Below are 12,540 nucleotides of genomic sequence, written 5' to 3'. Positions count from 1 at the left end.
CTTAGCTGTCCGTGCCTGCGTCATTACGTCACGTGGTCACGTGACCTATTGCGGGAAGCATAAAATCCGGTAGTGGGCTGCTTCCAGGAAGAGCGAGAGGGACGTTGCTGCAGGTATGTGACTCGGTTTTGATGCTTTAATTATTAACGAAGCTTTTAACTGAAATGTAATAATGTCGAACTGCAGGAACCAACTACTGAAGCCGTGGGTCGTCGTGCGAGATTGTTTAAGTGTGATTTATCCGCGGAATTGGTGAGTTGCATCTGTGTAGCTTAGCCGCTACATTCGTTTTGAATGGAGCTGTTAGCATCTACTTCTATGTCTGTTTCTCTGAATATAGTCAACTAAATGAAACGTTAGAAACTGTCAACAATTGTCTGATTTGTTCCTGGGTTGTGTTAATTGTTTGATGGTTGTCAATGCTATGCATCTTATGATGCACACTGTCTGCTATGCACTTTATTTGTGGATGCAATTGGTAGATTTTGATAATATTAGAAAATTAATATTTTGATATAACAATTATTATATTATTCTAATTGGATTAATGAATTATTTATTGTACAATATTAAGAAATATACTTGCTATTTGAATACAGAAGTATTATTTAGTATTTGAATGTATTTTGTGTGTGCGCACTGGAAAATTGACCGGTCCTGCCCTTGTTGTCCAGGACATGTTGGATGGCGAGCTAGAGCATGAACTAGAGTCTGAAGCTTTATGCCTGGAACCGAACCAACCGAACTGAATCCACCCAACCGGGCCCCGGGCGGGTAGGAGGTTCCTCAGCAGCCGCTCTGTTTTTTTCCCTTTGGTTTTTCCATAACGCAACGAGTTCATTTCTGTCCTCCTGAACCTTCACATTGACCCTGTTACCTTCACTAAAACCCCTCTGGACACTGCCACCACAACGTGGACTTTGCGAGGTCGTTTAATGAACTGTCGTGTAGCGCTTATACCATTCTTGGTCAAAACAAGGACTGAATCAAGTACTGTATCACATTGTAAATATTGAACGTTCTGTAATTTATGTTGAAAATGTGAATGGCCACTCGAATTTACATGTCTGTTTGTTGTTTTTTTTTCCTATGATTCTTTAATATAATTTGGTACCATTTAAACTTAAAACCTGTGTTCAGTTTTCATTACTCTCCATTCCTAGAGCTGAATTTAGTTTCTTCTGATCTAGCCCAGTTATATAATTCATTGTCTACTTAATACTTGTACAGTGCTTTACTTAAGTAACATACAGGATACATATTGTGGCGAGCTAGCCAGGAGTGGAGAAAAATAACTGAACAATTTTTGTTGTGGTACTTATATTATTGTCTTGGAAAAATGGAAATATTGGAGAAACATGGCAATAAGATTCCAAATGCAGTTTTGATTCAAGACGCGACAAAAACTAAAAGTGACGACGAAGTAGTTGAATTTTTAAAGCAGTACGGGTCTATTTCAAAAACAGAATTTATAGACGAACCCGAATCTGATTTTCATTGTTCGAATGTCGTAGAGTACAACTCAGGCACCTCATTGGTTGCATTACGTCCACTTGTTTATTTTTCCTATAATTCTTTAATATAATTTGGTACCATTTAAGCTTAAAACCTGTGTTCAGTTTTCATTACTCACCATTCCTAGAGCTGAATTTAGTTTCTTCTGATCTAGCCCAGTTATATAATTCATTGTTTACTTAATACTTGTACAGTGCTTTACTTAAGTAACATACAGGATACACGCGGGTTGCCGACCCCTGTTCTGGGTTGTTCTACAGGAGTCCAGTGATCCCTCCGTATCATATTCAGTATGGCAGAAATCCACTTGTTGCGGCGGTCAACGTTATGCACCAAGTAGCGGGAAAAAACCAAACATTCGATCTGTTTCTTCCTCGGTAGGTTCTTCCGATGCACTGCTGTGGATATAGCGCCTCTAAAAACCCTGGATAAGTGACGTTGACGTCTGTTGTTGTCCTCAACCAGAACCACGAAGCATTCTTTGTTTTACAGGAAACCCAAACCTTCATCATGCCCGCCATTGTCAACCTCCTCTTCAACGTGGTCTCCACAAACACCAGCATCTCCTGCAACACGGTGGTCAGCTTCGTCTCCCTCAAAGCCCGTCTTGCTGCTGAACCTCAGCCTGGCCGACACGGGGGCTCTGCTCACCCTGCCCTGCGTGCTCCTGAGTGCCGGCGTCCAGGACTGGATCCTCGGGGACGCGGCTTGCATCCTCCTGGGGTTCCTGACCTCCGTCACAGTCGGAGTGGAAAGTTTCAGCCTGGCTGCTTTGTCCGTGCTCCGCCGTCGTACTGTTGCGCCGCGCGGGAGACGAGCTGCAAACTTGACGCAAATGTAAGTACATCACGTGAGTAAAAATACAAAATTGGTGAAGTTGGCACGTTGTGTAATACGTAAATCAGGGGGGTCCAAAGTGCGGCCCGCGGGTCATTTTTTAAGGGCCTCGCGGCACATTTTAAAAATACAATTGAAAAAAATTAAAAACATAAAAAGTGGTATAAAAGAGCAAACAGGTGAAATGTAACAAGAAATTGTTGCAATGCTTCCTCTTATAACACATTTTTTTCTTTAAAAAATAATAATGAATCAAAATCAATGTCATTTTGAATTATTGACCCTATTCCAGGCTTCAATTCTGCACATTAAATATTCCACTTTGAGATATTTTTTATGGAAAATGTTGCATATTTTGTGTTTTGCCATATAATAAACTGAGCTGTTTTTTTTTTTTTTTTTAAAGGGCCTAAAACAAACAAACAAAACATAAACAACAATAACACTTATAATTGACGGATATATCTGAAGTTGATTTTGAGATTATTGTGCTAAAAGTAAACAGTAAAATAAATGTATGGTTTATTTTTTTAACACTTTAATAAGACATTTTTGGATCCCCAATTATTTTAGTGTGATTTGTTTTTAAGTGTCATTGCTCAAAAAATAATAATGAATCAAAATCCAAAATTAAGGCTCCAAAACGTCATCAGGAGTCCCGACAAAACCCGAAAATGTCCTAAATGTATTTACTTCAGCAGCACAATACAGGTGCTGCAGCTGTAGGATATGTTTCAAAATGTCTTCAGGAGTCCCGACAGAACCCGAAAATGGCCGAAAATGCATATTTTTGGGGAAAAATATTGGCTAAAAAAAGGTATTAAATTTTTTAAAAAACGGATTTGCTTCAGAAACACAATACCGGTGTTGTAGTTGTAGGAGATGTCTCAAAACGTCATCAGAGATCCGACAGAACCCGAAAATGGCAGAAAATGCATATTTTTGAAAAACTTTTTTTCGCTAAAATGTCGTAAGGGGGGACCCTTATGCAAAAAAAACTAAAACATTTATTTACTTTGGCAGCACAACACAGGTGCTGCAGCTGTAGGATATGTTTCAAAATGTCTTCAGGAGTCCCGACAGAACCCGAAAATGGCCGAAAATGCATATTTTTGGGGAAAAATATTGGCTAAAAAAAGGTATTAAATTTTTTAAAAAACGGATTTGCTTCAGAAACACAATACCGGTGTTGTAGTTGTAGGAGATGTCTCAAAACGTCATCAGAGATCCGACAGAACCCGAAAATGGCAGAAAATGCATATTTTTGAAAAACTTTTTTTCGCTAAAATGTCGTAAGGGGGGACCCTTATGCAAAAAAAACTAAAACATTTATTTACTTTGGCAGCACAACACAGGTGCTGCAGCTGTAGGATATGTTTCAAAATGTCGTCAGGAGTCCCGACAGAACCCGAAAATGGCAGAAAATGCATATTTTTGGGGAAAAATATTCGCTAAAAAAAGGTATTAAAATTTTTAAAAAACTGATTTGCTTCAGAAACACAATACTGGTGCTGTAGTTGTAGGAAATGTCTCAAAACGTCATCAGGAGTCCCGACAGAACCCAAAAATGGCAGAAAATGCATATTTTTGAAAAACTTTTTTTCGCTAAAATTTCGTAAGTGGGGACCCTCATGCAAAAATCCAAAAAAATGTATTTACTTCAGCAGCACAATACAGGTGCTGCAGCTGTAGGATATGTTTCAAAATGTCGTCAGGAGTCCCAACAGAACCCGAAAATGGCAGAAAATGCATATTTTTGGGGAAAAATCTTCGCTAAAAAAGGTATTAAAATTTTTAAAAAACGGATTTGCTTCAGAAACCCAATACTGGTGCTGTAGTTGTAGGAGATATCTCAAAACGTCATCAGGAGTCCCGACAGAACCCGAAAATGGCAGAAAATGCATATTTTTGAAAAACTTTTTTTCGCTAAAATGTCGTAAGGGGGGAGACCCTTATGCAAAAATCCAAAAAAATGTATTTACTTTGGCAGCACAATACAGGTGCTGCAGCTGTAGGATATGTTTCAAAATGTCGTCAGGAGTCCCGACAGAAGCCGAAAATGGCAGAAAATGCATATTTTTGGGGAAAAATATTCGCTAAAAAAAGGTATTAAAATTTTTAAAAAACGGATTTGCTTCAGAAACACAGTACTGGTGCTGTAGTTGTAGGAGATGTCTCAAAACGTCATCAGGAGTCCCGACAGAACCCGAAAATGGCAGAAAATGCATATTTTTGAAAAACTTTTTTTCGCTAAAATTTCGTAAGGGGGGACCCTTATGCAAAAATCCAAAAAAATGTATTTACTTCAGCAACACAATACAGGTGCTGCAGCTGTAGGATATGTTTCAAAATGTCTTCAGGAGTCCCGACAGAACCCAAAAATGGCAGAAAATGCATATTTTTGGGGAAAAATATTCGCTAAAAAAAGGTATTAAAATTTTTAAAAAACGGATTTGCTTCAGAAACACAATACTGGTGCTGTAGTTGTAGGAGATGTCTCAAAACGTCATCAGGAGTCCCGACAGAACCCGAAAATGGCAGAAAATGCATATTTTTGAAAAACTTTTTTTCGCTAAAATTTCGTAAGGGGGGACCCTTATGCAAAAATCCAAAAAAATGTATTTACTTCAGCAACACAATACAGGTGCTGCAGCTGTAGGATATGTTTCAAAATGTCTTCAGGAGTCCCAACAGAACCCGAAAATGGCAGAAAATGCATATTTTTGGAGAAAAATCTTCGCTAAAAAAGGTATTAAAATTTTTAAAAAACGGATTTGCTTCAGAAACACAATACTGGTGCTGTAGTTGTAGTAGATGTCTCAAAATGTCATCAGGAATTCCGACAGAACCCGAAAATGGCAGAAAATGCATATTTTTGAAAAACTTTTTTTCGCAAAAATTTCGTAAGGGGGGAGGGACCCTTATGCAAAAATCCCAAAAAATGTATTTAATTCGGTAGCACAATACAGGTGCTGCAGCTGTAGGATATGTTTCAAAATGTCGTCAGGAGTCCCGACAGAACCCGAAAATGGCAGAAAATGCATATTTTTGGGGAAAAATATTCGCTAAAAAAAGGTATAAAAATTTTTAAAAAACGGATTTGCTTCAGAAACACAATACTGGTGCTGTAGTTGTAGGAGATGTCTCAAAACGTCATCAGGAGTCCCGACAGAACCCGAAAATGGCAGAAAATGCATATTTTTGAAAAAAACATTTCGCTAAAATTTCGTAAGGGGGGACCCTTATGCAAAAATCCCAAAAAATGTATTTACTTCAGCAGCACAATACAGGTGCTGCAGCTGTAGGATATGTTTCAAAATGTCGTCAGGAGTCCCGGCAGAACCCAAAAATGGCAGAAAATGCATATTTTTGGGGGAAAATCTTCACTAAAAAAAGGTATTAAAATTTTTAAAAAACGGATTTGCTTCAGAAACACAATACTGGTGCTGTAGTTGTAGGAGATGTCTCAAAACGTCATCAGGAGTCCCGACAGAACCCAAAAATGGCAGAAAATGCATATTTTTGAAAAACTTTTTTTCGCAAAAATTTCGTAAGGGGGGGACCCTTATGCAAAAATTCAAAAAAATGTATTTACTTCAGCAGCACAATACAGGTGCTGCAGCTGTAGGATATGTTTCAAAATGTCATCAGGAGTCCCGGCAGAACCCGAAAATGGCAGAAAATGCATATTTTTGGGGAAAAATCTTTGCTAAAAAAAGGTATTAAAATTTTTGAAAAACGGATTTGCTTCAGAAACACAATACTGGTGCTGTAGTTGTAGGAGATGTCTCAAAACATCATCAGGAGATCCGACAGAACCCGAAAATGGCAGAAAATGCATATTTTTGAAAAACTTTTTTTCGCAAAAATTTCGTAAGGGGGGAGGGACCCTTATGCAAAAATCCCAAAAAATATATTTACTTCAGCAGCACAATACAGGTGCTGCAGCTGTAGGATATGTTTCAAAATGTTGTCAGGAGTCCCGACAGAACCCGAAAATGGCAGAAAATGCATATTTTTGAAAAACTTTTTTTCGCAAAAATTTCGTAAGGGGGGAGGGACCCTTATGCAAAAATCCCAAAAAATATATTTACTTCAGCAGCACAATACAGGTGCTCCAGCTGTAGGATATGTTTCAAAATGTTGTCAGGAGTTCCGACAGAACCCGAAAATGGCAGAAAATGCATATTTTGGGGGAATAATATTCGCTAAAAAAGGTATTAAAGTTTTAAAAAAATGGATTTGCTTCAGAAACTGGTGCTGTAGATGTAGGAAATATCTCAAAACGTCATCAGGAGTCCCGACAGAACCCGAAAATGGCAGAAAATGCATATTTTGGGGGAAAAATCTTCGCTAAAAAAAGGTATTAATATTTTTAAAAAACGGATTTGCTTCAGAAACACAATACTGGTGCTGTAGTTGTAGGAGATGTCTCAAAACGTCATCAGGAGTTCCGACAGAACCCGAAAATGGCAGAAAATGCATATTTTTGAAAAACTTTTTTTCGCTAAAATTTCGTAAGGGGGGACCCTTATGCAAAAATCCAAAAAAATGTATTTACTTCGGCAACACAATACAGGTGCTGCAGCTGTAGGATATGTTTCAAAATGTCGTCAGGAGTCCCGGCAGAACCCAAAAATGGCAGAAAATGCATATTTTTTGGGGAAAATCTTCACTAAAAAAAGGTATTAAAATTTTAAAAAAACGGATTTGCTTCAGAAACACAATACTGGTGCTGTAGTTGTAGGAGATGTCTCAAAACGTCATCAGGAGTTCCGACAGAACCCGAAAATGGCAGAAAATGCATATATTTGAAAAACTTTTTTTTGCTAAAATTTCGTAAGGGGGGACCCCTTATGCAAAAATCCCAAAAATTGATTTACTTCGGCAGCACAATACAGGTGCTGCAGCTGTAGGATATGTTTCAAAATGTCGTCAGGAGTCCCGGCAGAACCCAAAAATGGCAGAAAATGCATATTTTTGGGGGAAAATCTTCACTAAAAAAAGGTATTAAAATTTTTAAAAAACGGATTTGCTTCAGAAACACAATACTGGTGCTGTAGTTGTAGGAGATGTCTCAAAACGTCATCAGGAGTCCCGACAGAACCCAAAAATGGCAGAAAATGCATATTTTTGAAAAACCTTTTTTTCGCAAAAATTTCGTAAGGGGGGACCCTTATGCAAAAATTCAAAAAAATGTATTTACTTCAGCAGCACAATACAGGTGCTGCAGCTGTAGGATATGTTTCAAAATGTCATCAGGAGTCCCGGCAGAACCCGAAAATGGCAGAAAATTCATATTTTTGTTGAAAAATCTTCGCTAAAAAAAAGTATTAAAATTTTAAAAAACGGATTTGCTTCAAAATCACAATACTGGTGCTGTAGTTGTAGAAGATGTCTCATAACGTCATCAGGAGTTCCGACAGAACCCGAAAATGGCAGAAAATGCTTATTTTTGAAAAACTTTTTTTCGCTAAAATTTCGTAAGGGGGGACCCTTATGCAAAAATCCGAAAATATGTATTTACTTCGGCAGCACAATACAGGTGCTGCAGCTGTAGGATATGTTTCAAAATGTCGTCAGGAGTCCCAGCAGAACCCGAAAATGGCAGAAAATGCATATTTTTGGGGAAAAATCTTTGCTAAAAAAAGGTATTAAATTTTTGAAAAACGGATTTGCTTCAGAAACACAATACTGGTGCTGTAGTTGTAGGAGATGTCTCAAAACATCATCAGGAGATCCGACAGAACCCGAAAATGGCAGAAAATGCATATTTTTGAAAAACTTTTTTTCGCAAAAATTTCGTAAGTGGGGAGGGACCCTTATGCAAAAATCCCAAAAAATATATTTACTTCAGCAGCACAATACAGGTGCTGCAGCTGTAGGATATGTTTCAAAATGTTGTCAGGAGTCCCGACAGAACCCGAAAATGGCAGAAAATGCATATTTTTGAAAAACTTTTTTTCGCAAAAATTTCGTAAGGGGGGAGGGACCCTTATGCAAAAATCCCAAAAAATATATTTACTTCAGCAGCACAATACAGGTGCTCCAGCTGTAGGATATGTTTCAAAATGTTGTCAGGAGTTCCGACAGAACCCGAAAATGGCAGAAAATGCATATTTTGGGGGAATAATATTCGCTAAAAAAGGTATTAAAGTTTAAAAAAAATGGATTTGCTTCAGAAACTGGTGCTGTAGATGTAGGAAATATCTCAAAACGTCATCAGGAGTCCCGACAGAACCCGAAAATGGCAGAAAATGCATATTTTGGGGGAAAAATCTTCGCTAAAAAAAGGTATTAATATTTTTAAAAAACGGATTTGCTTCAGAAACACAATACTGGTGCTGTAGTTGTAGGAGATGTCTCAAAACGTCATCAGGAGTTCCGACAGAACCCGAAAATGGCAGAAAATGCATATATTTGAAAAACTTTTTTTCGCAAAAATTTCGTAAGGGGGGACCCTTATGCAAAAATCCAAAAAAATGTATTTACTTCGGCAACACAATACAGGTGCTGCAGCTGTAGGATATGTTTCAAAATGTCGTCAGGAGTCCCGGCAGAACCCAAAAATGGCAGAAAATGCATATTTTTTGGGGAAAATCTTCACTAAAAAAAGGTATTAAAATTTTTAAAAAACGGATTTGCTTCAGAAACACAATACTGGTGCTGTAGTTGTAGGAGATGTCTCAAAACGTCGTCAGGAGTCCCGACAGAACCTAAAAATGGCAGAAAATGCATATTTTTGAAATACTTTTTTTCGCAAAAATTTCGTAAGGGGGGACCCTTATGCAAAAATCCAAAAAAATGTATTTACTTCGGCAGCACAACACAGGTGCTGCAGCTGTAGGATATGTTTCAAAATGTCGTCAGGAGTCCTGGCAGAACCCAAAAATGGCAGAAAATGCATATTTTTGGGGAAAAATCTTCGCTAAAAAAAGGTATTAAAATTTTTTAAAAACGGATTTGCTTCAGAAACTGGTGCTGTAGTTGTAGGAAATATCTCAAAACGTCATCAGGAGTCCCGACAGAACCCTAAAATGGAAGAAAATGCATATTTTTGAAAAACTTTTTTTCGCTAAAATTTCGTATGGGGGGACCCTTATGCAAAAATCCCCAAAAATGTATTTACTTCAGCAGCACAATACAGGTGCTGCAGCTGTAGGATATGTTTCAAAATGTCGTCAGGAGTCCCGGCAGAACCCGAAAATGGCAGAAAATGCATATTTTTGGGGAAAAATCTTCGCTAAAAAAAGGTATTAAAATTTTTTAAAAACGGATTTGCTTCAGAAACACAATACTGGTGCTGTAGTTGTAGGAGATGTCTCAAAACGTCATCAGGAGTCCCGACAGAACCCGAAAATGGCAGAAAATGCATATATTTGAAAAACTTTTTTTCGCTAAAATTTCGTAAGGGGGGACCCTTATGCAAAAATCCCAAAAAATGTATTTACTTCAGCAGCACAATACAGGTGCTGCAGCTGTAGGATATGTTTCAAAATGTCGTCAGGAGTCCAGACAGAACCCGAAAATGGCAGAAAATGCATATTTTTGGGGAAAAATCTTCGCTAAAAAAGGTATTAAAATTTAAAAAAAACGGATTTGCTTCAGAAACACAATACTGGTGCTGTAGTTGTAGTAGATGTCTCAAAACGTCATCAGGAATTCCGACAGAACCCGAAAATGGCAGAAAATGCATATTTTTGAAAAACTTTTTTTCGCAAAAATTTCGTAAGGGGGGAGGGACCCTTATGCAAAAATCCCAAAAAATGTATTTAATTCGGTAGCACAATACAGGTGCTGCAGCTGTAGGATATGTTTCAAAATGTCGTCAGGAGTCCCGACAGAACCCGAAAATGGCAGAAAATCTATATTTTTGGGGAAAAATATTCGCTAAAAAAAGGTATTAAAATTTTTAAAAAACGGATTTGCTTCAGAAACACAATACTGGTGCTGTAGTTGTAGGAGATGTCTCAAAACGTCATCAGGAGTCCAGACAGAACCCGAAAATGGCAGAAAATGCATATTTTTGGGGAAAAATCTTCGCTAAAAAAAGGTATTAAAATTTTTAAAAAACGGAATCGCTTCAGAAACACAATACTGGTGCTGTAGTTGTAGGAGATGTCTCAAAACGTCATCAGGAGTTCCGACAGAACCCGAAAATGGCAGAAAATGCATATTTTTGAAAAACTTTTTTTCGCAAAAATTTCGTAAGGGGGGAGGGACCCTTATGCAAAAATCCCAAAAAATATATTTACTTCAGCAGCACAATACAGGTGCTGCATCTGTATGATATGTTTCAAAATGTCGTCAGGAGTCCCGGCAGAACCCGAAAATGGCAGAAAATGCATATTTTTGAAAAACTTTTTTTCGCAAAAATTTCGTAAGGGGGGACCCTTATGCAAAAATCAAAAAAAAATTATTTACTTCAGCAGCACAACACAGGTGCTGCAGCTGTAGGATATGTTTCAAAATGTCGTCAGGAGTCCCGACAGAACCCGAAAATGGCTGAAAATGCATATTTTTGGGGGAAAATCTTCGTTAAAAAAAGGTATTAAAATTTTTAAAAAACGGATTTGCTTCAGAAACACAATACTGGTGCTGTAGTTGTAGGAGATGTCTCAAAACGTCATCAGGAGTTCCGACAGAACCCGAAAATGGCAGAAAATGTATATATTTGAAAAACTTTTTTACGCTAAAATTTCGTAATTCAAAAAAATGTATTTGCTTCGGCAGCACAATACAGGTGCTGCAGCTGTAGGATATGTTTCAAAATGTCGTCAGGAGTCCCGGCAGAACCCAAAAATGGCAGAAAATGCGTATTTTTGGGGAAAAATCTTCACTAAAAAAAGGTATTAAAATTTTTAAAAAACGGATTTGCTTCAGAAACACAATATTGGTGCTGTAGTTGTAGGAGATGTCCTAAAACGTCATCAGGAGTTCCGACAGAACCCGAAAATGGCAGAAAATGCATATTTTTGAAAAACTTTTTTTCGCTAAAATTTCGTAAGGGGCACCCTTATGCAAAAATTCAAAAAAATTTATTTACTTCAGCAGCACAATACAGGTGCTGCAGCTGTAGGATATGTTTCAAAATGTTGTCAGGAGTCCCGGCAGAACCCGAAAATGGCAGAAAATGCATATTTTTGAAGAAAACATTTCGCTAAAATTTCGTAAGGGGGGACCCTTATGCAAAAATCCAAAAAAATGTATTTACTTCAGCAGCACAATACAGGTGCTGCAGCTGTAGGATATGTTTCAAAATGTCGTCAGGAGTCCAGACAGAACCCGAAAATGGCAGAAAATGCATATTTTGGGGAAAAAATTTTCGCTAAAAAAAGGTATTAAAATGTTTAAAAAACGGAATCGCTTCAGAAACACAATACTGGTGCTGTAGTTGTAGGAGATGTCTCAAAACGTCATCAGGAGTTCCGACAGAACCCGAAAATGGCAGAAAATGCATATATTTGAAAAACTTTTTTTTGCAAAAATTTCGTAAGGGGGGACCCCTTATGCAAAAATCCCAAAAATTGATTTACTTCGGCAGCACAATACAGGTGCTGCAGCTGTAGGATATGTTTCAAAATGTCGTCAGGAGTCCCGGCAGAACCCAAAAATGGCAGAAAATGCATATTTTTGGGGGAAAATCTTCACTAAAAAAAGGTATTAAAATTTTTAAAAAACGGATTTGCTTCAGAAACACAATACTGGTGCTGTAGTTGTAGGAGATGTCTCAAAACGTCATCAGGAGTCCCGACAGAACCCAAAAATGGCAGAAAATGCATATTTTTGAAAAACTTTTTTTCGCAAAAATTTCGTAAGGGGGGACCCTTATGCAAAAATTCAAAAAAATGTATTTACTTCAGCAGCACAATACAGGTGCTGCAGCTGTAGGATATGTTTCAAAATGTCATCAGGAGTCCCGGCAGTACCCGAAAATGGCAGAAAATTCATATTTTTGGGGAAAAATCTTCGCTAAAAAAAAGTATTAAAATTTTAAAAAACGGATTTGCTTCAAAATCACAATACTGGTGCTGTAGTTGTAGGAGATGTCTCAAAACGTCATCAGGAGTTCCGACAGAACCCGAAAATGGCAGAAAATGCTTATTTTTGAAAAACTTTTTTTCGCTAAAATTTCGTAAGGGGGGACCCTTATGCAAAAATCCGAAAATATGTATTTACTTCGGCAGC

At 37.7% G+C, this 12,540-nt stretch overlaps 1 protein-coding gene across 2 annotated transcripts in view; it reads left to right on the top strand.

The window, feature by feature from the left end:
- Window positions 1-233: 233 nt before the first annotated feature.
- Window positions 234-12,540, top strand: part of rem2 (RAS (RAD and GEM)-like GTP binding 2) — a 143,084-nt gene continuing 130,777 nt past the window's right edge. Inside the window, exons 1-3 of one of the 2 annotated variants that reach the window (XM_061891402.1) lie at window positions 234-252; window positions 675-774; window positions 1,897-2,352. In XM_061891402.1, the coding sequence (XP_061747386.1) occupies window positions 2,026-2,352 (327 nt within the window). In that variant the 5' untranslated portion in view covers window positions 234-252; window positions 675-774; window positions 1,897-2,025. Of the gene's footprint in view, window positions 253-674; window positions 775-1,896; window positions 2,353-12,540 lie in introns of those variants that run through there. The other variant, XM_061891403.1, reaches the window with a different exon arrangement.

This window comes from Nerophis ophidion, linkage group LG28, assembly GCF_033978795.1.
Source record: "Nerophis ophidion isolate RoL-2023_Sa linkage group LG28, RoL_Noph_v1.0, whole genome shotgun sequence".
NCBI lineage: Eukaryota > Metazoa > Chordata > Actinopteri > Syngnathiformes > Syngnathidae > Nerophis > Nerophis ophidion.
The sequence above is the reverse complement of the archived record's forward strand: the minus strand, read 5'-3'. Positions and strand labels throughout refer to the sequence as shown.